The 26,709-nt window shown below is 52.7% G+C and overlaps 1 protein-coding gene across 26 annotated transcripts in view; it reads right to left on the bottom strand.

The window, feature by feature from the left end:
• SPTAN1 (spectrin alpha, non-erythrocytic 1) overlaps positions 1 to 26,709 on the bottom strand; it is a 61,703-nt gene that overhangs the window by 20,843 nt on the left and 14,151 nt on the right. For 6 of the 26 annotated variants that reach the window (XM_082695807.1, XM_082695788.1, XM_082695798.1 and 3 more), the window contains exons 3-30: positions 26,400 to 26,525; positions 22,028 to 22,168; positions 21,778 to 21,924; positions 19,908 to 20,041; positions 19,609 to 19,753; positions 19,372 to 19,526; positions 18,707 to 18,842; positions 17,382 to 17,483; positions 16,434 to 16,571; positions 15,975 to 16,085; positions 15,217 to 15,294; positions 14,922 to 15,077; positions 14,490 to 14,694; positions 13,817 to 13,998; positions 13,246 to 13,489; positions 12,933 to 13,055; positions 12,170 to 12,387; positions 11,274 to 11,366; positions 10,796 to 10,930; positions 9,586 to 9,734; positions 8,483 to 8,542; positions 7,142 to 7,340; positions 6,021 to 6,152; positions 4,567 to 4,605; positions 2,777 to 2,824; positions 1,820 to 1,911; positions 1,454 to 1,598; positions 1,171 to 1,352 (exon numbers count right to left, since the gene is read on the bottom strand). In XM_082695807.1, coding sequence (XP_082551933.1) covers positions 1,171 to 1,352; positions 1,454 to 1,598; positions 1,820 to 1,911; positions 2,777 to 2,824; positions 4,567 to 4,605; positions 6,021 to 6,152; positions 7,142 to 7,340; positions 8,483 to 8,542; positions 9,586 to 9,734; positions 10,796 to 10,930; positions 11,274 to 11,366; positions 12,170 to 12,387; positions 12,933 to 13,055; positions 13,246 to 13,489; positions 13,817 to 13,998; positions 14,490 to 14,694; positions 14,922 to 15,077; positions 15,217 to 15,294; positions 15,975 to 16,085; positions 16,434 to 16,571; positions 17,382 to 17,483; positions 18,707 to 18,842; positions 19,372 to 19,526; positions 19,609 to 19,753; positions 19,908 to 20,041; positions 21,778 to 21,924; positions 22,028 to 22,168; positions 26,400 to 26,525 — 3,815 coding nt within the window. Of the gene's footprint in view, positions 1 to 1,170; positions 1,353 to 1,453; positions 1,599 to 1,819; positions 1,912 to 2,776; positions 2,825 to 4,566; positions 4,606 to 5,149; positions 5,174 to 6,020; positions 6,153 to 7,141; positions 7,341 to 8,482; positions 8,543 to 9,585; positions 9,735 to 10,795; positions 10,931 to 11,273; positions 11,367 to 12,169; positions 12,388 to 12,932; positions 13,056 to 13,245; positions 13,490 to 13,816; positions 13,999 to 14,489; positions 14,695 to 14,921; positions 15,078 to 15,216; positions 15,295 to 15,974; positions 16,086 to 16,433; positions 16,572 to 17,381; positions 17,484 to 18,706; positions 18,843 to 19,371; positions 19,527 to 19,608; positions 19,754 to 19,907; positions 20,042 to 21,777; positions 21,925 to 22,027; positions 22,169 to 26,399; positions 26,526 to 26,709 lie in introns of all 26 variants that reach the window. The other 20 variants (XM_082695808.1, XM_082695812.1, XM_082695810.1 and 17 more) reach the window with 8 other exon arrangements.

Here is a 26,709-nt window from a genome sequence, read left to right as displayed (position 1 = left end):
ATCCTAGAATTCCTTTGATCAGATACACCCAGGATCGGCAAATCCAGAGACGGAAAACAGACTTGATGAGGAGAGGAGAAAGGGGGGTGACTCCTCATGGTGCTCGGGGTGCTCTTCTGAGGCGGTGGAAAGTATAACTTCAGAGAGGTACTACTCGTATAACACAGTAAGATTACCAGTGAATGACATCCTTTAAGACACATAACTGTTCTGTTATTTGATTTTTACCTTAAAAAAAAAAAAAAGAAACCGGAAACCAAAAACCCAACTGGGACCTCCTACCAGAGGCCTGGGAAGGGGAAGCGCATCACCTGCCCAGCCCAGCCCCGCAGAGCTAGTGCCTGGATAAAACACACCTATGTGTATACCCCCGTGTGCACACACCCGTTGTGAAACCCTTGTAAGCACAGAAGCGTGCCACAGAGAAACACCTGTCCTGAATGGGTGCCAGGGACCAAATTCTACCTCACCCGCCGGTGGGGCACTACGTAGCCTTAAAAAAGCCTGAGGCCCTGGTCATGGGACATCCCGCTAGACACCCAGCCTCGACCCTTCAAAACCGTCAGTGTCATGAAAGACAACATGCAGAGGGCGGAGGGGTCAGGCGACCACTGCCACTGCGATGGGAACTCTCCGCCGGACCCTGGACCCAAACACAAACCCGGACTCGTGAACACACATTTGAGACGACCGGGAGAACCCGAACCGGGACTAGGTAAGCCGTTGCTGTGCTGGCCTTGGACGTGAGGGTGGGGGGTGGAAACGCGGGGCACGCAGGAGGCAGAGGCCCAGGTATTTAGAGGAAAGGGGCCGCGTTATCTGCAAAGCACCGACAGCCGGGTCAGCAACACAGAAGCGTGTGTCCGGCGGCAAAGCCAACTGGTGGCTACCTGCGAAGGGTGTCGGCCGGGTTCCTGTTTCATCCTTTCTATTTTTCGAAGACTATGAAGTTTCTCTCACTAAAACAGGTTTGCGAAAGAGACTACGGTACATCTGTAGTAAGTGAGAGAGACGTCGAAGGCAGAAACCGAATGCCATCCGGCGGGAAACGGTGCGCATGTGGACAGGGACGCGGAGACTTCTTCTGGCACGGGGGAGCCAGACGATGCCGCCTCGCCCAGAGGGACCTGCCCGAAGCGAATGACCGCCCACCGGCTTCAGGCCTCGTACCGGAAGTCACTGAGGAAGCGCTGCAGGTCGTGAGAGTCGCCCAGCTTGGCCTTGCGCTGGTCCGCGCGCTTCCCCAGGCTGCTCCACGCCTGGTCCAGCTCCGTGCACTTTTCCTGCAGGTCCTCGGCCGACTCGGGGTGGGACTGGATCAGGCGCTCGGCCGTCTCCCCCAGCGAGTTGACCTGCGGGAGCAAGGTGGCGGCACGTGAGGGAGCTGCGCTCTGCCGAGTGGAAGAGTCGCGCTGCCCGGGGCCCAAACGTCCCCCGCCCTGCCACCTCTCACCTTGTCGCCGAGAGCCGCGAGGTCACGCTCAAAGCCCTCGTGCTTGCGCTGCAGGGCTTGAACGCTGGCCAGGTCGTGGCCGTAGTTGTCGGTGTTCAGAGCCTGATTCTTCTCCTCAATCCACTCTTTGGTCTCATCCGCATCTCTGTGGGGAGGCGCGCGGACGGTGATGGACTGCTGGGCACAGCGGCTACCACCAAAAGCTCCACAAAGCAAAAAACCCACATTCGCTCCCTCCCTCCGTCTTTACTGAGCAGTGCACCCCGGGACAGGTGTGGTCCCGGACGCCAGAGCACGGAGTGAGCAGAGGCAGCCCGTGCAGGGACCGCCAAGGGCAACCCACTGCAGCCCGGAGCTGCCCCTCACCTGTGGAACCTCTGCACCTCGTGAGCGCTGCCCAAGAGCTGGCTCCGCTCCTCGGCCAGCTGCTGCAGGGACCGCCAGCGCTCGTTCAGCTCCTGCAGGAGGACAGCGGTCAGCGCGGTTGCACCCAGGCCAGCCTCCAACACGCGGCCCAGAACCAGAGGACCGGCGCTCGGCTTGCAAGGAACGGCCGGAGCACGGACGATTTCCTGTCTCCACCCTTCCCAGCGCAATAATCAGTACAGACGCGACAGCACAAATCCAGAAGCTGAGGACTGCAGCAAAGTTAGCCACGTCTGATGGCCTGAATGCTCCGTGAGCATCTGACCTGGAATCATCTCGAAGGCTGCAGGGATATGCAGCCGACTCAGCCTCCCTTTCAGCTCCAAGCTGCCGCCTGGAGCAGTTGCTTCATCAGCAACTACCCTGCCGGGGGGCGTCTCACTCCACCCCTGTCCTGATCTCAGGGTTCTGGGCCTGGCCTGGGTCTGGCTCCCTGCTCAGTGGGGAATCTGCTGCCGCCTCACCCTCTCGCCCTCCCATACATGAGCTCTTTCTCAAATAAATGGACAAAAATCCTTACAAACAAAGGAACTAGCGTGTGGATGAGTCCCAAGCCCTGAGCCCAGCCACACCCCATGCCACGGCAGGCCACGTGGGGCCCGGTGCTTGAAGAGACAAACACTGGGGGGACCTACACTTCTCGCAGCTCCTGGCCCTACTAGAAGGGAAGGGAAGGCTAATTTTACCACTAAGAGCAGGTGAGTTCTTGAGCAGGGAAGGCCACCCGGCCACCCTGCTGTGGGCGGAGAGCAGGCATTTCCCCAGGAAAACCTTGCAGCCGGGACAGCGACAAGTGCAACAGCTCGCGTGATGACTTAGGACAAGAGCTCTGCCATAGTCCGGAGAAGAAGAACAGGGAGGGAGACTGGGAGACGAGGGGGCTGGCCAGTTTCTTACCTTGATGGAATTAAAGGTGGCCACGGTGTGAACCATCAGACGAGCAGACTATGGAGGGAGGAAAGCAAAAGAGCAACGCTAATCCCGTGTCTGCCAATTACGGCACAATTCCCATGTCTGCCAATTACGGCACAATTCCGAGGAGCAAGTGCCATTCATTAGGTCTCAATCATCAACCAAAATTGTCTTAAGGGGACACGGTCAAAATGCTGAGCAGAGCCACAAATAAAGGATTAACCAGTAGAAAGGCACAAAGCACCCAAGTGCACAATTTAACTAAGTTCACTGGACGAAGAGTCAAGAGAGAGTGGTGACAACCACAATTAAAACAGCTGGCTGGGGCGGGGGCGTCTGGCGGGCTCCGGCGGGGGAGCACACAACTCTTGATTTCAGGGTTCTGAGTTCAAGCCCCACACTGGGTGTAGAGATTGCTTAAAAATAAAATCTTAAATACACACACATAAAACCCCCCAGCTGGCTGACAGGAAACAGAGCTCAATGTCTAAGTATTAGTGTTGTTCATGCAGAATAGGCCAGAAAACACCCAGTTTAACAAATGCTGGCAGTTGAGACTGTTTATGCCTAAAAATGCCAAGAACCTCATATCTCTTCTTGGCTATCGGGCTGCTCGTCTTTTTAACAGTGTCCCCCTTGAACTAAGGGCAACAGCCTTACCAGATAGGGGCAAAAAACCCCAAAACAAAACACAAAGACCAGTGAATTAGCTTTCTTCTCACCAAGGTACAAACCAGACATTCCTTGGGATCACAGAACCCACCAGTTTTATGTTTAAAAAAAAATCCCACATTACAATACCAGTAATCTTCAAATATGTTAAGAAAATCAGGGGCCAAAAGCTGGGATGTGGGGGAGTCGGGCTCATCGGTGCTGCCGTGACACGCCCAGGTGACATTTTCAACCAGTGTGGGTGTGTACAGGTTCAAAAAGTACACACCTTTGTCTCCAATCCGTTTTAGAAATAAAAATTAAAAAGAAAACTCGTATGTATTTGTTTGGTGGCGTTGGTGTTCACAAAGCCACCTGAAGCACACTTCTGAAAACATGCCCGTTACCAGAAAAACCAGGAGGGGAGACGGGTGCAGATGTTGCCCACTCACATCACCAATGATCATACCCTGCAACCTAAGAATAATTACGATTGAAAACAAGGAGAAAAAGCTGAATCGAAGAGAAAAGTCATGCTCCCCCCCCAGTGTGAAACTTCTTTAATGACGGAAACATCCGGGCCAGGAGGGGTGAGGAGGCCAGAAGCAGGGGGCCCTAGCCAAGCACCCTGTGTCTGTCTGGAATCGTGTCTGTCATGGAAGATACATCTCTTTCTACTCCTCCTTCTACATCTCTCTGCAGGATCTGGTATCTTTGAAGAAGCATTTCTTAGGCCCCTGAGGAAAGTGGCTAGGCAGAGGTCGGTTTCTTGTCTCTGTTCTGTCCTTCGGGACTGCAATCCCATGGGTGCAACCACGCCTAACCACGCAGCGCCACCGTGCAGGCTTTACTCTGGCAGTGACAGTATACAAGGCCATCTAACCGAACTCGTCCTGAGCACCTGCACGGAACACCTGCTTCTTTTTACTAAGGGCTGCATTTTAAGACATGACAGAATCAAAGGATAGAATGCCAGGGTCAAAAGGAAACCAGCCAACAACTCCAGAAATGACCAGAGACTCTCAACATGCCCAAATCCTCAGAAATAGACACACCAGAAAAAATCATAAAATATGTCTATTCCTGAAAACCTTTGAAAACATAACTGGCAAGGGAGTTCCTACCTTCCACGGGGATGCAGTCTTGGAATCCGTGTCATCCTGCTTAGGGGAGAGGCAGACATTAGGAAGCCATGCAGAGCAGAACAACTCAGCCTCCCCACCTCCCATCCATGGTTGGGGGTCTCTAGAGCCATCAGCCAGGGTAGCATTTCCCTGAGATCAGAAACTGACTGCTGCTCAGAGCACACCACAAGGCAGCTTGAGGGAAGGGAAGCCAATAAACAGGAGAGGAAAATTTCTAGTCTTTTATGAAGTGGACAAAAATGAAGAGAATGAAGAAATTTAGTAAGAAAACACCAACTCTTGTCTCTGTCCTACTCACTGGATTCTTGAAAAAAGGATAATAAATAAACATAAAATAATTGCTGTGGAAAAAGCTTTAGAAAACTGAAGAGAACTTTTTTTTAATGGTCTTCAGGAGAATGGCAAATTAAAACCTGTTTCTGCTCTTCTTTCTCTTCCACAGATTTTTACCAACAAAAGGCCTCTCTGAGGTTTGGGGACGGAAATCCGTAAGAGGTTCATGACTGTCTATTCTTCCCCCAAACCTACCCTTCCTCACGTTCCAGGTTCCACACAGACTTACCCTGGGCATCATGCCACACACCTCCTACAAGGAAAGAAGAAAACGAGTTTCATTATTCGAGAAAACACGCAACTTTCTGTGACACTTTCTGATCCCCCGGACACGGGGACAGAATCACAAGACAGACAAATTGCCCCAAAGAGCTTCTTAAGAGTCTGACAGACTGTTTATATGCAAGACCTTTTATTCATTTAAGAAATGGGTAGGGTAGGTGGCTCTGTGGCGCAATGGATAGCGCATTGGACTTCAAGAAATGGGTAAGGTTACTACTAACTAAGGGCCATGTAACAGCAAACAAGGGGCGCCTGGGTGGCTCAGCTGGTTAAGCGTCTGCCTTCAGCTCAGGTCATGATCCCGGAGTCCTGGGATCGAGCCCCACATCCGGCTCCCTGCTCAGCAGGAAGCCTGCTTCTCCCTCTCCCACTTCCCTTGCTTGTGTTCCCTCTTTGCCGGTGTCTCTCTCAAATAATAAAATCTTTAAAAAATAATAAATAGGGACGCCTAGGTGGCTCAGTGGGTTAAAGCCTCTTTCTTCGGCTCAGGTCATAATCCCAGGGTCCTGGGTTTAAGCCCCGCATCAGGCTCTCTGCTCGGCAGGGAGCCTCCTTCCTCCTCTCTCTCTGCCTGCCTCTCTGCCTACTTGTGATCTCTGTCAGATAAATAAGTAAAATCTTTAAAAAAACAAATAATAAAAAATAAAGAGTAAACAACTTTCACGACATGAAACGGGCACATGGAGAAGACAGGAGGTAGACGAAATGGGGCCAGAGAGGACCTGACCACACGTGGGCCAGCACAGTGCGCTACGGGACGCCACGTGCTGGGCCCAGAAGGGCACAGGAAGGAGCCACGTTCCTTCCCGCCGGCACACGGCTCCATGCGAGCCCGGGGTACTCGCCTGCTGCTGCACGGCCTGCACCTCCTCGGCCATCAGACCTTCGGACTCCAGGTCTTCAGCCACCTTGTTGATGTCCTTTAGCCGCGACTCATTGGCCTTTAGATCCTGTAAAGCAAAACCCGTAACAGCTAAGACGCTAAGAGTAATACAGAGGAGGAGGCGAGCAAAAGAGTTCAAACTGTAGTTTGAACCTACAGGGTTTCTGTTCACTAGGTATCCTGTGAACCAGTTTCTCTATTCCACGGGAGTCACCTAAACCAGGAAGTCCTGACTGTGGCGATCGAGCAAGCAAGGCAACAATAGGGCACTGACTGACAATGCCTCGTCTGCAATCTGCCTCATCAACGGTGGTTCATACGCCACGATTCTGTCAGGATGGGAATTTGTGTTTCGCTTTCTTCGGAGGAACATGTTTTTAAAATGTGCTGAAATTCTAATGACAGCTCCTGGGGGCGGCGACGACAGCCCCTCACCCACACGAACTGGTTATGAAACTCTTGAAGTGGGAACGAGAAACAAGATGTGGTTTAGGCACACAGTGGAGACCCATTCAGCCATTAAAAAGTTGTGGAGTCCCGACACCAGGGAGGCAAGAATGAACCAGGAAAACACGCTGCTCCGGGACAGCCGCCGGCAGTGAAAAGTCACGTCATACAGGAGTCCACATGTACGGAATGTCCAGAATATGTCAATTTGGGGACAAAGGGCCAGGGATCCCGGGAAGGATGCTGTGCTGAAGGTGCAGCTCCCCCGTGACACGGGAAATGGCCCAGGACCAGAGAGGTCAGTGGCTGCGCCACGCCAAACCGCCTACTTGAAAAACGCGTAACCGTGTGTTGGGTCCACTTTACCCCATTTACAAAAAGTACTTTAACATGTTTTTGTCTTTTAAGTACAAAAGCTCTTAAGAGAATTAGAGAAAAGCGCCTCGACTTCCGTGAGGCTAATTCAGCCAAAGAAAAATTCTGGTTCATGTCCCTGTGACGCGGCTCCCCGGCGGGCCAGCGCCACCCGGGCCCTGTGGGTTCCTGTGAATTTCAGTCACGAGGCCGGCACACCCTCGGGCTGCTCATCAGAGGCCAGACCGCCCGTACCTTCTGGAAGTCATCGAACTTCTTCTGCAGCACCTCGACCTGCTCCAGGTCGGCGCCCACCTCCTCGCTGGTCAGGGCCGCCTCCTTCTCGTTGATCCACTGCTGCAGCTCGTTCGCCTCCCGGAACAGCATGAAGCGCTTGCAGCTCTTCTCCAGCATGGCCTTGCGCTTCTCGCCCAGCTCCAGCAGCGAGTGGTACCTGCGGGAGGTGAGGAGGGTGACAGAGGGGGCGGGCAGGCCGTTAGCTTCCCACGGACGCTCGCTTACGGCCAAACCACCAGTGTCTCTGAGATGCGGGTCCAAGGCCATGAGTGTGTCGCGATGGTGCCCGGGTGACAAGGTGTCAGAACACAGATGAGGAGGCGGCTCCTACGGGCCCGCGCCACAGCCTCGGGGATGAGTGCCCACGGTACTGGTCGCCACTGGTGGCTGGGACAGCCGGCACACTCATCCCTGGGCCCACGTGGCCCCGAGAACATCACAACCACAAATGACTGGAACCAAGCGTCGAGCACAGGAACACAGGGGGCATGCGAGCAGCGCGGAGATGAGAGGAGTGTGCGGGCACGATGCAGACCGAGGTGCCGCTCCGCTCTCCTAACTCCCTGAGCCGCCCCGGGCCGGGGGCGGGGGTGGCGGGGGGAAGGCATGCCCGGCTTTACAGCAGCCTCGTACCGGACGCTAGCCTCTCTGAAGGGTGGCCGAGTGATACGCTGATTTCTCAGTGGTTTAGCAACTAGATGGCAAATCAGGTCAAGTACAGAGTATCCACACCATTTTGGTGTTGGAAGATTTCAGAGGAATCCAAGAGTATTTGAGCTCTTAGGAGCCAAAATACAAAAGGATGAGCTACTTACTAGCTTTGGAGATATGAACGTGACAAACGTAGTAAAAACGAAGTTAGAGGCCAAAGAAAATCCACCGTCACCATCAAATCTAAGCTTCTCCGAGTGAGATTTAAAGAAAAAAAAAAAAAAAAAAAGCAACGCGGTACCCAGACTCAGAGCACTTTAAAGGGAGGAGTGGCGTCTGCTTCCTACTAAGAAACACTATGGGCCCGGCCTTCAGGTTCGCTGCCGAGCGCGGCTGGCCCACCACCAAAGCCAGCGGGGGACGCGGGGGACCAACGACACCGAGCGCACAGCTGCACACGGAAGCGACCCAGAAGACAAGCGGCCATCGACTGACACGGCGCCACCGAAACCTCATCCCTGGTGAGCGAAGCTGCCGCAGGGCGGCGCAGTACCCCCCCACCTCGTCCTTCCGGATGAACAAGAGCCTTGGAGAGAAGCGGCAGAGGGAGAACGGACACGGGCACCGGCAGGGCCGCCGCCTACTCACAGTTCCTCCACCTGTTTCATACGCAGAGACACGCTGCCGGCCTCCTTAGTTACGCGCGTCCTGCACGGGGGGCACAGCAAAAGCATGCACAGATTAGTGCGATTAATCCACGGGAAAGGACAGTGGCCGCTCCGACGGGCGCCAGGAGGCCGGATGCTTCGAGTGGGGGCAACTGAGGAGCCATTCAAAAGCTCTTAGGAAGGAAGCCAGGCCACGAAGGAAATCAGGAAAGAAACAGCCAGCAAAGTAAATTAGAGGGTTAGTTCACTTTCCTTTTCCACAACAGTCTGCCACGTTGAAGGCGGACAATTTTCCTTATACTGGCCGCTCTGGGCACTTGACAAAGCAAGGCCAGCGGCGGGAAGGGCTGCTCCAAGGAAGGGACTGGATAGAGTGAACACAGCCCTCCAGTCACGTGTCAGGCCGGCGGCTTTACTCCCACGGTTCGACCCCGGCCCCAAGCGCGGTCCTGTCTCAGCAGGAACGGAAAAGGTCTGGAAGCGGACACGTAACTGATCTTCTCAGGGATCATCAGACTCACAGAAGTTCTACTCTAATAGAATCTAGTGAGAACGTAACTTCTGGATATTTTCTAGTGTCTAAAAACTTCCGAGCTCATTAGCAGAGCGAGACACCCTACGGGAGGGACTCAGGTCACTACGGGAGCTTAGCTAGAGGACAGAGGACAGAACTACTTCGTAAAAAACCACCTCTGCGCCAGAGCAGAAAGCAGGAGACACCCACTCTCCCAACAGCCTTTGAAAAGGAGAACCTCTAGATCTCAGTCCCAGAGCGCTCTCCCCAACTGAAGGACAAAGATTCAGAGGCTGAGGTTTAGAAAATGCTGTGGAGGAAGAGAAACTCACTTTAGGGGAAGAAATAAAACATGGAAAATAAAGGGGTCAAGGGTTTTAGGTCCAAACAGAACGCTGTGGGTTAAAAGGGACTTGGCGGCAAGTGGGAAGCGGGTGTCCTGAGTGCACACAGGCACAGGAACAGTCGCTCCGAAACTTCTGGACACTGCCTCAACCGTGGCCTACATGGGACGTGAAGGAAGCCCCGAGGGACACCGGGGCCGTGCTAGTCGCCCGTGGGGCCCTTACTGGTGGTCAATCTGTTCTTGCCGCACAGCTATGCTGCCCTGCTCCTCCAGGAGGTTCTCGCGGGAGGCCGACTGCGCGGGGTCCAGCTTCTTCACGTACGCCGCCGGCACGAAGCCCTGCCGGTCATTCACTTCCACCTTCCACCAGTCCTAAGGAGACAGACGGACAACCGGAAGCATGAATTCCCGAGACCGAGGAGGCCTGTGCATACGCACGTGCGTGCACACACACACACACACACACACACACACACAGGCACAGCCCTGACCAGGTCAGGAGGATCCCATGACAGTGTAAAAGTCACGTTCCTCAAAGACTATCACCTGCCAAGCACAGTGTCACAAGAAAGCTGTGACAATACCCAGCATGAAAGGCAGTCCTGTTACTCTCCGGAACTGCACTAATCGTGTGGCCACTAGCCACACGTGGCTGCGTAAATTTAAATAAATTAGAATAAAACTAAATTTAAGAGCTCCATTAACCACATTTCTAGTGCTTAATCAACACTTGTGGGCACAGCCACGGCAGAGCCGGCACACACAGCAATGTCCACCATCACGGTAATTTTCTTGGGACAAGACAGGCTGAGAATCAAAAGAAACACAAATCACAGATTTCCTCAAACGCTCACGGTCAGGGTAAAGGAGGGCTGTACGAGTAAGGGTCGTTGATGGCGACGGCAGCCATCTGTCCGGCCTCGACTGGCAGCTTTTGTGATTTATCGGACAAAACTTGTGGCGTGCCACGCACCTCACTCCAAGTCACTATCAAACCAGCACAGGTCAAGGAAGGCAGGCTGAGGACCCGGGAAGCATTTAACGTCAAGGGCTTATGGGGTGACATCACGACTGCTGTCAGCTCTGCTGGAGCCACACGGTCTAGGTTAAGAACCTGCAGCTACGAGTTCCAGAAAAGCAAACTCTGGTCTCAGGAGTAGGAATTCCTCCTAGATGTGTGTAATCAGGAAAAGCAGCTGCCCTCTAGAGTGGGAGCCAGTGCACTGCCCCCAGGTGTCGGGCAGACGCACAGATTACCTTCTTGATCTCCCACGAGATGGACCTGTATCAAGGGGGAGACTGATGGGGTGACTCTGGTCTCTCCTCAAATTCTAACCCAGGCTTGGTCCAGACACAAAGACCCACAGAAACCCCATCGAGCAAAACCGGCGGTGCTAATAGAAACAGACACAGGACCACTTCTGATGCCTTGCCTTGTTGGTGCTGTTGAGCAAGGTGAGAATATCCCCTTTCTTCATGGTGACCTCTCGAGGGCTCTTCTCCTGATAGTCGTAGAGAGCCAAGACCAGCTCCTTCCCAGTCTCGTCATCCATGGGGGCCACTTGTTGCTAAAAATCCCAAGGAAGGGCAAACCCGATTAAAGGATGCTCATGGTATGTCACTGAGCACAAGACAGACTCCGATTTCAACTCCAACTGGACCAAATGTCCCAAACATACGTTCATGAGAGTTCTCCTCTAAGCTACCAGTAAAATCTGATTCCAGAACTTTAGCTATTCTGAATCTTAAACAAAACAAAACAACAACAAGAATCTCATTTTAACCCGTATATACGTCTTTGTGTCCCAGGACGTCGCAGTGAGGCCACCAGAACGTAGCCTACGACCGTCACACGTGCTGGAAGGGCCGGGGCCCTGCAGCTTCCTGTGCCCCAGAAGGGCCCCAGCTCACCCGGCATGACTGAGCCTGGTCCCGCAGAGCCTGGATGCTGCTGCCATAGGCGCTGAGATCTGACATCAGAGCTTCGTGTTTCTTCAGTAGAGCCTGAAACCAAAGTCACAGATGAGCCCAGCGCAAGGAGCTGGGACGCTCTGGCCACGCTGCCCCAGTGACCCGCCAGCGTCCCGAGACGCACTTGGTTACACGCTGATTTCATCACCTCCTGCTCCACGCTCTCCCCCCATTTCTAATGAACGTCAAACGTGGAGGGCGTACTCTATGTTGATTCACAATACTCTCTTTTCTCCCTGCCTGTTCGTGCCTCTGCGGGGCTGGGAACAGACAAGGAGACACAAGGCACAATGTCGTACACATGGGGAGCCCACTACCCGTCATGAGAACTCAACAGCATTCGCAAACCGAAGCGCGCCGGGTACGTGCCCTCCCCGTGGCTGCTACTCTCCCTCGCCACGTGGGGCTTCACCATCGCCTGCCACCACCGCTGCCCAGGCTCTTCAGTCCCCGCGCCCCGTCTCTGGGCAGAATCCGGTTTGCTGCATCAACATTCAGCTACTCTGCTCACGCAGACTCGCAAGCTAAGAGGTCAGTAGAGCGCCACCAGCCCTTCGTGAGCAAGATGTCAGAGTTTGACTCAAAAATGCAAAACATGGGCTCATGGACATGTGTGCGCGTGCATGAGGAGAGAACAGAGGGACAAGAAGAGAAAGACGCTCGAGGTAGGAGGTAGTCTCCGCTCTCTCATGGCCAGGCTGAGTTTCCACGGTGGAAAGTAAACAGGTTCTAAACTGCCCTGAACACCGACAACACAGAGGCCACACCCGCCGCACACAGGCACTTCCCAGCAGGGCCCCGCCGCAAGCCCCGGCAGGCTCCTGGCGCTCGCTCACCTCCGCGGAGTCCTCGTCCTTCCCGTAGTCGGTGCTGCCCACGATGGGCTCCTTCTCCCGCATCCAAGACTCGGCCTCGTTGGCGTCGGCGAAGTACTGCTGGGCCTGCAGGGAGTCTTCCAGGTCCTGCCGCCGCTGGGAGGCCTTGGACTTGAGGGACTCCCACTTCTGGTTCAGTTCACTGAGCTTGGCTTTCACGTCCTCGGCAGCAAAGTGGCCTGGAAGGGAGGACAGTGCAAAGGAGGCTGCCAGGGCGCCAGACAGACAGACAGACAGGCCTTCCAGGCGTCCACGGCCCCTCGCTGATGCCGCCGTGGCGAGCCAGGCCCCTTAGTCCCGTTTTAGGAGGTTCGGGTCCCAAACTTCTAAGCAATCTGCTCTATTTTTGCCTCTTTGAGCCATGATCTCCATCCAGACCCTACGAAGCAGATACCCCAACTGACACCAGGGCCTGGAGCGCAGACACATAAGGAAAGCTTAACAGCGCCACCCCCGGGTCCTCACTGAGACACGCACCAGGCTGTTCCACTCTGTCCCCTACTTGACCTCAACCGACCCTCACAGCGAGGTCAGGAGGAGGCCTTATTACCCGCATCTCACAGGTAAGACGTTCAGATCGGGAGGACAGGGTCTAGTCAAGGGCACACAGCGAGAGGACGGAGAAGATCGACCCCACAGTTCCACCTGACTCGAGTCCACACACTTAACCACAGAAAGGACGTAAGGACAAGGGCACAGCGCTCCCCGGGTGGCAGCCTCTCACCTTCCTCCACCATGGCGTCCCCCTTCTGCGTGACGGCTTTGATGCGGGGCTCGTGGCCAGCAATTTCTGCTTGGAGGGCCTGGTGCTTCTTCAGCAGATTCTGGACGCCAATCAGATCTTTGCCTGAAAGCAGAAACCGCTCCCTGGTCACCCAAGCCATCAAGGGCAAAGTCAGCCAGGTCGTTCTTCAGGTTCCACCAGGGTTCCAGTTTAACTTAAACTTGACCTTCCTTGTTCTGACATGCACCTCCTTAGGCTAGGAGAGTAGAGCCCCTTCTCAGACTTGATTCTCATCTGGCGGAAGCAGACTGACCTCTGTTGGTGGACGCGGCGATGGGCTCTTTCTCCCGAATCCACGTCTCCTCGTCCTCCACATCACGGAAGAGCTGCTGCAAACGCAGGGAGTCAGCCAGCTTCTGCTTTCGGGCGATCATGGGTTCTTTGAGCGCCTCATAGCGAGCCACAAGGGCTTCCTGCTTTTTCTTGATGTTTTCGGCGTCAAAATGGCCGGCATCCTGAAACTGGCGGGCCTGAATGGTGATGCCATCAATTCGATCCTGGGGACAGAAGAGGACAGAGGCTTGAAAGCGTGGCAACTGGGTTCTGGACGGATCCGATCCGACTTCAAGGGTCGTTTGATCACATACAAAAATACTCTTCCCAGCCCGGGGAGCATTTTTTCTGCCATCTCCTCCCCGCCATTTGGGGCCCCCAGAAGGCTCCGTGGGAGGAGTTTAACCAGAGAAGACGGAACACGTAAGGCCACCGAAGCAAACCCACACCTTTCATCCTTCCAAAAACAAGTGTGGTCTCACGTCGCCTGCCGGTCTTCGTTCCCATTTCCACACCACTGGCCTGACGAGAGCCCCCAAGTAACCCTCTACCTGGTGAGCGGCCACGTCAGCCTCCAGCAGGGCGTGCTTCTTCTGGAGGTTCTGGACGTTGGTAAGATCTTTGCCGTAATCGTCTGAAGCCAGGTGACCCTCCACCTCATACAGCCACAGCTCGATATCCTCGACGTTGCGGTTGAACTGCTGCTGCTGGTTCGCCTCGCGGAGCTTTATCCCTGGTCAAAGGAGCACGTCTGATTACCTAGCCGTTCACGCAATCCTTCTGCCAACAGCGCTCACCACGACGGCACCCTACTGAGGGACTCTGGGTCAGGACCGCAGCTAACGCTTTGTGTCCTTCACAAAGGACAAACAGTGAGATACGGGCTTGGAAGTTCCGGGGGAGAAGAACATCTGAGAATTACTGAGTGTCCTCGTCTCTCAGCTGAGCCTCGATTTTCAGTGATGGGGCCCAGTCCAGTCACGGCCGAGTGACCAGATCTCCCCCTTCTGACTCGGGCTCCCGCACTCCCCAGCAACATCAACCGCACGTGCCCCATCACAAAGCATCGAAAACGCATGGCAAGTAACTCCCGCCCGGGACATGAGCCTGCGTACATCTCCGGGCCCCCCTTCCCTCGGTGCTGTAAGTCCCTGCACTTAACCGGGAAGGGACGTGGAAACCCCCAGCCTTCCTGTCACGACCCAGGGAGACACCTCCTCTCACCCTTCAGTTCAGTGGCTTCCAGCAACTTCTTCCACAAACTGATGACCTCATTCATCCGAGCGGCTACCTCATCCTTGGCGTAGTGGTTGACATCAATCAGCTTTTGCCCTGCTTTCTCCAGGGCGTCAATGCGGCTCTGGTTGGCAGAGAGCTCAGCCTCAAAAGCCTGATGCTTCTGTACTTTTCCTTGTAGGTTGGATGGGTCCTGCCAATAAAAGGAAAAAGGGGGTTCTACCTTGAACCTGAGCATGGTCAAGCTACCCTGTGTTACCTTCATACTTCTCTTATTGGCAGGGGGTAGAGGTAGAAAACCATCTAAGTTAAATAGTGCAGTTTTGGGGATTCCCTATTTCTTTCTTTAGCTATAATTTATCTGAGAGCTGCCTTTAACCTCCTAGCCTAACGCTACACCGCAATGCTGCAAGACGTTACTTTATAAGCTTCATCTGTGGCAGTTTTCATCTTCTCGTTGACCCAGCTCTTGAGCTCATCCGAGTCGCGGAAAAACTGCTGCAGGTGGAAAGAGTCGGCCAGCTGGGCCCGGCGACACATGGCTCTCTCGTGAAGGGCGTTGCGGCGGCTCAGCAGCTGAAAGACAAGGAGCCACGTGAACCTCTGCTTCCTACTCCCCAGGCATTTCTGGCTCAAGAGCCTACATGGCAACACACGTCCCAGAAGGGAGAGCGGGGGACCGAAGGGAAGGCACGTGGGGAGCCCCGGAACGCACCGCATCTCGGCGGGTGGCCACGTCGTCCATGGCGTAGTGGTTGTTCTGAATCAGCTTGGTTGCAAACTCATCCAGCGCCTATGAGGGAAGAATCGGGGTCCCTCGCTGGTAACCACACAGTGGCACAGCGTGGCCTCGTAATGACTGACCGGTCACAAAACACTAAATCCTAACACAGGTCAACGTTTCTCCTTCACTTCTGAGCGTCTGCTTGACGGTGTCAGTCAGAGCCAGCACGATCCCGCCAGCTCCCTTCCGGACGGGAGACGTTTGCTGTACCTGATGTCAGGACACGTCTGACAGGATCAGACAAGGGGCACAACAGGTCAACGGCCTTCTAGTTCCTGCATCTAAGAACTGTTTTCCAGAGGAAAACCTCTCGCATGAGCTCCAACTACTTCTACTCTTTAATTTTATTTTTTGAAGATTTTAAGTAATCTCTACACTCAACATGGGACTCAAACTCATGACCCCAAGATTGCACGGTCCGCTGACTGAGCCAGCCAGGCGCTGTGAACTCTAACTACTCGCAGTGGAAGTGAAACGTCGGTGTGGAGGTTGACATCATTAGAAGATCTCGTCCCGTGAGCGACGGCAGGCCTCCTGCGAGGCCGAGCTCTGCCACCACGGTGAGGGCTGCAGCTGAACCCGGTCTCGCGGGTCCTCTGACGTGTGTGCCCAGAAACCCTCGAGAAGAGAATGGACTCTGTGCGGAACCTGAGGATCACCCAAAGCTGCGACAAAGAGAAGGGTCTTACTGTGATCTTTTCCTCCTGGGCGCTGAGGGACTTCTCGAAGTCCTCGTGTTTCTTAAGGAGCGCCTCCACGCTGTCCAAGGAGTCTCCCAAGTCTTCGTTCAGCAGGAAGGCCTGGAGAGAGAGACCGAAGCGCTCAGAGAGATGCCCCCGTCCTTTCTCCCTTAAGGGTTTTGGCCAGCAAAGGAGAGGGTGGCCGGAACACGCAAACAGGAGATTCTACAGCTTTTAAACTCGCAAGATCTCTTCCAGAAAGCCTATCGCCCTTTTGATTCCCTCAACACTAATCTAATGAGAGGGTGACCCCCGAGCCCGGCGGCGGGAGGCAGTGGCGCTGGGGGTCCCTCGGCGAGCCCTCCTCTCCCGATTCACAGCCGCAGCGCTGGGGACTTCCTGCCCGAACCAGGCCAGCCGCCCCAGCAGCAGACGCCAGGGGAGGCCAGCGCGGCACGTGGGCCGTACCTCCTGCTTGCTCATCCAGTTGTCCACCTGCTCGGTGTCGCGGTAGAAGAGCTGCAGGTCCATGCACTGCTCGTACTGCTGCCGCCGCAGCTCCCACAGCTCCAGCAGCGCAGCCCGCTCCTCGGCCAGGATGCTCAGCTTGGGGGGGGGGGGGACAGGAGGGCCGTGAGGACAGGGCAGGGCAGCCGCCCACCCCCACGTGGAGTTGTCTAACCCTCACGCTCATCTTCAGACCTGTTTTCGGGCTGGCAAAAGGGGGCGAGTCACAGGCCCTTGTGTCTGCCACGTCACAGGGAAACACGCAGACCCTGAGCGGCGTGCGTGCTCATGCGAAGCAGAAGAGGGAACTCCAGCTCGTCTAGAATTATTTTACTGCCACGTTATCAAAGGACATTAGGTCAAAATGCTAAGGAAACTTCCGGTGGCAGAGGAAGGGCATCTTTCTAAGGGCGGGCAGCAGGAACGGAGTCAGGGGTCTCTGCGGACAAACGTCGACTGGGTGGGTGTCCCGTAAAACATGGGCAGCAAGCAAATGCCCAGACGGCGTTTTTAGGCCCCAGAGTTGACAACAAGTGTCTTTGGAATGTCTCTTCCTAGTGTGCACAATCTTAAAACATCACTCTCTGTGTTCCTCAGCTATCTGTATACTCCGATCCCGTGGCGTCAACTAAAGAAGGCAACTCCTTTGGCTCCACTGCTAACGCGGGACTCCACTCCCTGCAGAGTCCTCTTTCAGTAGGGGATGGGTCACAATCGCCCCAGACGGATGGGACTTTCCGCCTCCGATCACACAGGTCTTCTTTCTCAGTCCCTCAAGGAGCTGCCCCTGCACTTCCCAGCGCAAGCTCTGGGGAAGCTTCCCGCACACCATGGCCACGTGGCCTGGGTACTCCAGGATGGGTTAAGAGCTCTCAGAGGCGCTCCGCTGAGGAACCTCTCCTCACTTACCTTCTCTCTCACTTCATCCGAAGCATAATGCCCAGCGGCCAGCAGGGCCTGTCCGGACTCATCTGCAGATTTAAAGCTGTCCTCGTGAGCGTCGATCTCACCCTGCAGCGAGAAAAGGCACGATGTATGCCAGCAACGCTGACTTTCACACAGACGTTACAAATCAGGATATCCCATCTCCATCGAGGAGCGGGACCAGCAAGGAGGCCACGCTCCCTAACATCAGTCTGGGTTACCAGCCACAAGGGCACCATTTACTGGGAAGTTTTTTGCCACTGACTTCTCAGGCCACCTCTGTCCAATCCTACCACACTGCCATATGCGCGAGGGGTCTGAGCCCTGTCTTCTGTTCCGCTGGGGTCTCTCTGTCCTCCTCTGCCTGAGGAGTAGCTTTAGGATTTTAGAGTACCTGGGAGGGAGCTGCTTCCCCTGGTCCCACCCCGTTCTTCAAAATTGCCTCAGCTGTTTTTGAGGGTTTTTTTTTTTTTTTTTTTTCATCTAAATCAAGTTTAGAATCAGCTTGTCTCACTCCGGAAACAAAGACCTGCCGGGGTTCTGTGTGGAACAGCACTGGGCAGAAAGGTCCTAGGGAGAGTTTTTCTACCTTTACAAAACATTGTTCCAGCCACACGAGAGAAGACATTCTCCTTTTCTCTTTCTTTCTTCAGTCTTTCAACAAAGCCTAACTGCCTTCTCCACAAATGTCTTCCAAAACTTTTGTTACACATATTCCCAACTACATTATACTTTCTGATACAATTATAAGTAGCATTTTTAAAAAGTTATGTTTCTGTTGCTGGTATATTTGACATTCATATATTGACTTTTTTGTATCTACCACATTAAAGGCTCTCAGAAGGCTTACAGTAATAATTTTTACAGTCCTGTTTCATAGTGCTTTACAAAACTACTCAGCCATTCAAAACCTTTCTAGGTAAACCTATTAAGAGCCCATAAAACCAGTTTTCTTTGGAACATAGCTTAGGAAAAAAACAGAGTAAGAAATTTAATTACACCAAATATGAGACTCAGCATTTAAACGAAGACACTGTTTAAGACGGTACGTGACTGATGCACAAAACGGTTACACCTCCATCCTGCTAGGGTGAGGCCCTCACTTTTCCAGACCAGCTTACTCTCCTGACATTTAGCCCACTTCGCCATCTGTGAGAAGCAGGCAGAGCCAGTCTCCAAAGGCAAAACCAACAACAATCCCGTGGTGAGAGCCACCGGTGGACAAAGTTTCAGCCACCTGGCTGTGAGAGTCCCATCCTGATGCCTTACAAGCTAAGGCCTTTCCTTCTAGAAGATGTTGGAGACGCTACCTTATGCTCCTGATGCCTGTCCAGCAGGGCTTCTGCCCCGGCCACGTCATTGGCGAGCTCATCTGCATTGATGAGGGCTTTCATCTCAGTCACCCAGCTGGTCAGGTCGCGGAAGTCAGCAAGGAATCGCTGAAGCCTAGAGAAAACCCAGGTAAGTCGTTAGATGTTCCCAGTGGAGAGCCCGGATGAGAAATGCCTTTCTAATAAAGCTCTGAATTCTGTCCTCAGACAACTCTAGTCCTGGGATACAGAGGATTCTTCAGTCTGACCATAAAGGAGAGCAAAAGAGGTTATGAAATCAATCCTTTAAATCAATGCTTTAAAATCTAGGTTGTGTCCACTACTGTGATTCCCCTCTCTCCAACTTCCTTGTCCTTCCCCAGCTCCAGCTCTGGTGAGGAATTAGCATCCTTTCATTTCCTAGTCCTTGATTTACTCAGTTGTAATGGTATATTCTTTCCACTGGTGCCCTGATCGCTAAGGAGAGATGCCCACTTCTACTGGTCATAATGCAGCAATATAAAATGGAAAGATATTCACAAAGTCATAAATACAACACACACACACACACACACTCTCTCTCTCTCTCTCTCTCTCGGCCAGTCTCCAAACACACAGGTCATAGGCAGGAAAGCCCGTCGCTGAGCCGGGGAGAGGTTTCCCACCTGTAGGAGTCGTTGAGGCGGGCGTGTCTCTCGGCGGCCAGAGTCCGGATCTGCTCCCAGTTGGCAATCAGCTCCTCTCGCTTCACTTGAATCTGCGCGGCGCTCAGCGGGTGCGACTGCTGCAGGCGGTCGGCCTCGGCGCACAGGGCTTTGACCTGGAAACGGCCCCCCCTTCAGACTGTGCTCATAGCCCGCCCCCCCCACGCTAACTCAGGCATGGCTGCTTTCTGAACCCACCTTGTCCTCCAAAGCAGCAAGATCTCTCTCCAAACCCTCGTGCTTCCGCAGCAGAGCCTGAACGCTTGCCAGGTCGCGGCCAAAATCATCAGAGGCCATTAACTGCTCCTTTTCCTTAATCCAGCTGATCGTCTCATCCACATCCCTGTGGGAGACACCAGGGCAGCCGTTTTCGGCGACCGTCTGAGCTCGGGATGCCAGACCCCGGGCAGCTCCAGCACCTTCTTGGCATGTGCCGAATCCGGGACCTGGTCCCCCAGGTGCGTGCCCGCGCCCCGCAGCCCGCCCCGGCTCAGTACCTGTTAAATCGCTGAACCTCAGCCGCCCCAAAGAGCTTCCCCTGTCTCTGCAGGGCCAGTCCCTTCAGCCGCTGCCAGGCCGCATTCACTTCGTCCTGCTTGGTCTTGATGGTTTCCTCCTCGGGATGCTGCTCCTACATGAGGGAGAGCAGAGGCCGGCCTGGGTCCTGAGCCCCCAGCTCCTCCCAGTCTCTGCTTCGGCAAACCTTCACCTTTCCGAAGAAATACTGGGTTTTTGTGTGAAATGAAGCCAAGCTTGTATAAAACTAGCTTCCTGGGGCACCGGGACATCTCAGTGGCTTAAGTGTCTGACTCTTGATTTCGGCTCAGGTCATGACCTGGGGGTCTTGAGTTCGAGCCCCCATGTCAGGCTCCACACAGCCTGTTTAAGAGTCTCTCTCTTCCTCCCCCCCACCCTCCCCCGCTGGCTCTCACGCTCTCTTGCAAGTAAATAAATAAATAAGTAAACACAACTGGCTTCCATTTCGTCTTACCTAAAAAGGGGAGAGTCACTATCTATCCCTTGGAGTAGATGGTGAGGCCATAAAGCAGCAGAGGTCATCAGTACCAAAAACCTTTACGTTGTAACAACACTTCGGCCGCTGTGGGGTGGCCTCACCAATGTACCCATGCCTGCCCAAGTGCTGGGAAATCTGTTATTTCGAATGTTCACGAGCCCATCACGCGTTCCTGCCCACAGACGTGATCTTCAGGGTCTGCTCCTCCCTTCAGACTGGAGCTCTCTTTAAAAGCATCCTTCCCCACCAACCACATTTTTTAAATAAATGTGGTTTAATAAATAATTAACTCAATAAATAAATTTATTTAATAAATTCAATAAAAATGTTTTTGTTTTAATAAAACTAACACGTAAAGTAACAAATGAAGCATTTCAGGGTTCTGGGATCCATCTGTGAGATCTCGGGCTTGGCCTGACCACTCTTCTCAGCACAATCTGAGGGTGCCCCGAGGTTCTGGGGCAGGGGGTGGGGGCTCACTTTGGAAGGTGAGGTATTTCTGAGGAATGCTGGCTCTTCATCACTGGCCAGAGAGGGAACAAGCACCAGCCCTGAAGCAGATGCATACATTTAAGATTTAGAGCCCCCAAATCAAGTTTCCCTGAAAGCAAAAACTAGATCCTGCTGCCGGACATCTGTGGAGCGCTCTGACCCCTGCTGCAGACACAGAGGAGAAAGCGGCAGCTTAAGGAGCCGGCACACAGGCAATGGGGAAAGGTTCCATTATCCCCTCGTAATGGCTGAGCCGCCAGGGGAGAGCCCATTCATTACCGGGTTCCCCAGGCTCCCAGGAGAGCAGGCCCGCATCCGTGGATGCGGGCCAACCCCCGAGGCATTCACCACCACACCCTCCTCTGGGAATCCTTGACACCAGCTGCAGCAACCCAATAAAAGCATCGCCAAGCCCTACCCGAAAGTGGGTGGAGGCAGCAGATGAACTCTGCCCTTCCTGCCCGTGGCCACAAGCTAGAAAGCAGTTTCGACCTTAGGAGTAATCAGCACTGCTGCCTTACTTAGATCTGAGCAAAACTCTCACACAGGCTTACCAAACCTCGCTCACTCAGAAACCAGGGAAGTGCCCATCCAAGTTTTCTTCTGGGGCCCCTTGGGGGGGCTCAGTGGGTGAAGCTCAGGTCATGATCCCGGGATCGAGCCCCACATTGGCCTCCTTGCTCAGCACTGAGTCTGCTTCTCCCTCTCCCACGGCCCCTGATTGTGCTTCCTCCCCCCCAAATAAATAAATGAAATCTTAAAAAAAAAAGTCATTGGAAAAAAGAAACATAAAATTTTCTTCTGAAAGCATCGGAGAGTTCTATCAGGACAGGGAAAGTGTACAGAGCACGGCTGCCTACCTGAATGAGCTTGGCGGCAAACTGGTTCACTTCATTAACTCTTTCTTCATGGGCAGCCATATCTGTTTGAAACTCTTCAAATTTCTTCTGTAAAACCTCCACGTGCTCCAGGTCCTGGCCCAACTCCTCAGAGGTCACAATCGCTTCCTATTCGGGGACCATGAGAGCCAGAGTCACCAACCGACACTTGGAAACAACAGCGCCCAGAAATGCAGCTCGCACTCTGCAAACCCACGCCCGGGACACGTACCTTGTCATTGATCCAATCCATCACGTCCTCACACTCGCGCAAATACTGCACGAGCTTCTGGGCCTGCAGCAGTTTGACTCCCTTCTCCCGCATCTTCTCCAAAAGCAGCTCCCACTGGCGGTGCAGCTCCATCAAACGAGTCTGCGGGTTAGAAATCAGCCCCAGAGATCACAACCGTTTCTATGGGATCTGGCTCCTCCACAGACTTCCCACAGGTCAGAAACCCCACAAGTCAGAGCTCAGAACAAGTCTTTCTAAAGATAACCCCCCCCCAAAAAAAAGATACTCCTCGAAAAGAGAGGAAACCAGAACTCTGAGAACAGGAAACAGTAGACAGCATACAGTGGATCTGGAGGTCTTAAAGAACAAAAGAACTGACCTTCGTAGGTGGATTTTGATTGTGGTTTACTTCAGGGGATTATATTCAACTATTATCGATATTCTATTGTTTATAATTAATGTTCTTAATAATGAGGCATTAAGTGGGATTTCTGGGTCAGAAGGCTACTGTGGAAGGAGAGAGGAGGAAATGACGTGGAAACTGAGCAGAAATCCCTGAAGGGTGTGCTCGGAATTTGTGGAGGGAAAAAATGAAACGAGACCCTATGGGCACCGTGAATGCAAAGAAATAATGACAAGCCCAAGTCAATAGGAACACCTTCATATAAAAGGAGAAGAGGGCACCTGGGTGGCTCAGGTGGTTAAGGGTCTGCCCTCAGCTCAGGTCATGGTCTCAGGGTCCTGGGATCGAGTCCCACATGGGGCCCAGCGGAGAGCCTGCTTCTCCCACTGCCTCTCTCTCTCTCTGTCTCTCATAAATAAATAAATAAGATCTTTAAATTAAAAAAAATAAAATAAAATAAAAGTAGACGGGATGGTGTCCTGAAACGTAATCAGCGACTGAGACGGATTTTTGGCAGAAAAGGTTTTGGAACTTCTGTGAGAAGATAGTTTATGGGGGTGCCGGGGTGGCTGAGTGGGTTAAAGCCTCTGCTCTTGGCTCAGGTCATGATCCCAGGGTCCTGGGATCGAGCCTCACATCGGGCTCTCTGCTCAGCAGGGACCATGCTTCCTCCTCTCTCTGACTGCCTCTCTGCTTACTTGTAATCTCTGTCAAATAAATAAATAAATAAATAAATAAATAAATAAAATCTTTAAAAAAAAAAAAAAAAGATAGTTTATGGTCCAATATGTCTTGGGTTGGGTTTATTTTCAACTTCGCCTGAGTGGCAGCCCAAGGCCCAAACATACTCACTTCCCAGCATCTTTGGGTTCCCATTGGCAAAGTCCTAGTAAGGACCCGTCCACAACTGGGGGCACGTGATCACCAATTCCAGTTTCTGGGATGCTTTCCGGTATCTAATCCGATCTCAGTGTGTTGCCTTCGCCTACCCAAGATACTGGGAGTTTCCACCTAACACTGGTAGGCCAAAGGGCAAACACACAGCAAGGCTGAAACACTCACAGAAGAGAAGTCTGGGATTCACCCATGGTTGAGACGCCCCTCCCAGCTGCCTAAAAACTTGAAAGCCAAGGGACAGCCAACATGGGTGGATCCTCTTAGAAACAAGAGTGTGCGGTTTCTCGTGAAAGGAGAAACAGCAGTGGGAAATAAACGCTCACACAATTCACTTCCACCACTGGCAGGATGCAAAGCCGCCTGCCAATGGGAAGAAAGTGAAAGGCACTCCAAGGTTGTGGGGGGAGAGGGGGACACAGGCAAGCAGCAGCCACTCAATGTTCCACCTACTCGGATATGGGACCCGATGTGGGTGGCGGTGACTATGGGGCGCCACGCAGTCCGGTACGGTGTGAAAGTCTAAACCGGTGACAGACAGGTTATCCAGGATGCAGAAGCAATCTTCACCCTCCACTCCCCACCCCCGTGAACCAGCCTGCCAACCGCTCTGAGTTATAGGACCAGGTGAAGCTCCAAGCCAGGATCACCAGGGGAACTGTGAATGAAAGCCCTTTGCTCCAATTAAAAACGAGACCACTGGGGCACCTGGGTGGCTCAGTGGGTTAAAGCCTCTGCTTTCGGCTCAGGTCATGGTCCCAGGGTCCTGGGATCGAGCCCCGCATCAGGCTCTCTGCTCAGCAGGGAACCTGCTTCCTCCTCTCTCTCTGTCTGCCTCTCTGCCTACTTTTGATCTCTGTCTGTCAAATAAATAAAATCTTTTGAAAAAATAAAAAATATAAACATATAAAAATAAAAATGAGACCACTGAAGGCTCCCCCCAAAACCTAACCCTCAAGTCCATGGTCAGTCTCCCACAAAGTTCCCTTTCACACCCTCAGGTAAGGAACTAGGGCAAAGCCTGCTCCAGTATTGGAACCACCTCCTGCTCCTGGTGCCTCTGATCTCAGAAACACTGCAGGTCAGAGAGTCCAGCTTCCCCAGTGCACTGCTGCCCGGGAGCAGGAGTGGGCGGGCAGGCAGGTGCACTTGGGGATTGCATGGAAAGAGGCCAGGGCGGCCCGGTTCTGGGGCATGAGCAAACAGCAGGAGCTTGCAGAGAAGCAGCTGGCCAAGAAAATAAGGAAAGGGGACAGAAATGACATACAGCTTGGAAAAATACAGGAAATAATTGTCAGTAGACAAAGGCGTGGACTGGAATTCCAACGGCCATCTACTAGCTGTGGGATTTGGAGAAGTTACTCAAACTTCTTGGAGCTTCCGTGTCTTCCCTTCCATACTGTGGGGATGGGGGTACCTAGCGAGCTTCTTCTGGAGATCGAAGACGACTTGTGTCAAAATGGCCAAGTGTTTGCACATAAATAGCTACTCAACAAACAGTGGCTAATAGTACTTTTAAATACTGCTTTAGTAAAATCTCCAGGAGAAGGGTTGTCACTAACAGCTGAATGGAGTGAGTGAGTCTCCTCCTCTCCAGATTAATCACTAAAGTCAAGCACCTGACCTGTCTCTCTCGTTTCCCTTCTGCCGCCTGGTAATACACTACATCACCGCGCACTCTGGAAAACAACTTCTATCGAGCAAATAATACAGCATGCTGCTTTCATTTACTTCAAGACGGTGGACAAAACAGTGGGAAAACGAGCAGAAAGATACTTATATTTAATCGCAGAGACACATGGTACATATTTAATTGCGGGGATACATGTTAATTACCCAAATGGGTTGAATGTAATTAAATAGTTGGTCACGTGGCATTCAGAATTTACTCTTCTACTCACGTCATAACTAGTAATAGTTAATTATTAATAATAAGCCCAGGGCTGACTTCAAGTCTTCAATATGAGACTGTGGAGTGCATTAGTGCAAAAGAGAGACAATAGGTATTTATTGTTGAAAACCACTAGACCGGATCCTACGGAAATGAAAGCTCCACAAGGGTGCTGGGGAGGAGGGGGTGGGGCGTCTCTACTGGGGCTTATGAATGTAGCTTTCATCGAACTCTCCACAGTTGCCTTGACTGCTAAGGGACTGCAAAGGCCAGTCCCTCAAGAGAACGGGCCTTTGGATGACAAAGAACAAGACACACAGACAGGAAGGAGATAAATCAGAAACAGGAAAGAGTATCCTGTTATGAGAAACCAAGTGTGCAAACTTCATCCTAAAGAGGTCTGCTTTCCCTTAGTACCTTGGTACTGGAAATGTTAGGGCCCAGACAGATCAATTATCTGTGAACTGGAACCAAACGGGCCCAATCACACACTGTAAGGACATTTGCTTCACAGCTGGCTGCTTCAGTCACTAGGTCACCGACCAACAGGTGCCACAAGTCACTGCTAACAGCTGGGCCCTTAACTGGCTTGAGGACGAGACCTCAGCAAACCACCTCCTAGGGCAAGTCACCAAGATCCAGGCCTCGAGTTTTCAACAGAGAACTTTATGGTGTCTGTGATTAATCCTACTGATCTTTGTGTCCTAATACCCAAATTCACCAATTTCACTAACATGCTCTCCCCTCTAATTACCATCTATACATTTAGGTTTCATTTATGTAATCTTCTTTAAAGTATAATCACATTCTAATCTGTTTTACAAAAAGAATATTAACTCCCCACTGAGCAGATACATACTTGTTTACATTCATACTGAATCATCATATAACAAAGGCAAAACTTCACAAATTCTCTTAAAAGGCTAGAAAAAGCTAGTGACTTTGGCTCAGATCACAATCTCATAGTTCATGGGATCGAGCCCTGTGTCGGGCTCCACACTCGGTGGGGAATCTGCTTGAAGGTCTCTCTCTCCCTCTGCCCCTGCCTCCCTCTCTTGCTCTAAAAATAAAATCACCAAAAAAGCTAGAAAAGGCTTTTTTAGAAACCCAAATTGGCACTTAATCCACATTCCTCCCCCAACCAGACCAGATGGCCTCCAGTAGCAGGCACAACTCCTACTCACCCTTATGGTTTCAGATGCAAAGTGCCCTTCTGAGATCATCAGGTTACCAGTTTCATCCAGTTTAACAATGGCTCCTGAGTTGGCCTGGACTTCAGCTTCAAAGGCCTGGTGCTTCTGAAGCTTGCCCTGTTGGGGGACCGTGAGGTGAGACACAGCTGCAACCACATACCAGCCACCTTTCTGCCCCGCCCCGCCTCAGGTCCCCTTAGTTCTCCCCTCGTGAATCCCGTTCCCTCTAATTAGGGACACTCAGCATCGCCCCCACTTCCCCACAATTACTCAAATACTCTGACCTCATCTATACGGCTTT

Source organism: Mustela nivalis (assembly GCF_964662115.1).
Source record: "Mustela nivalis genome assembly, chromosome: 13".
NCBI lineage: Eukaryota > Metazoa > Chordata > Mammalia > Carnivora > Mustelidae > Mustela > Mustela nivalis.
This window is presented reverse-complemented; position numbering and strand designations above follow the sequence as displayed.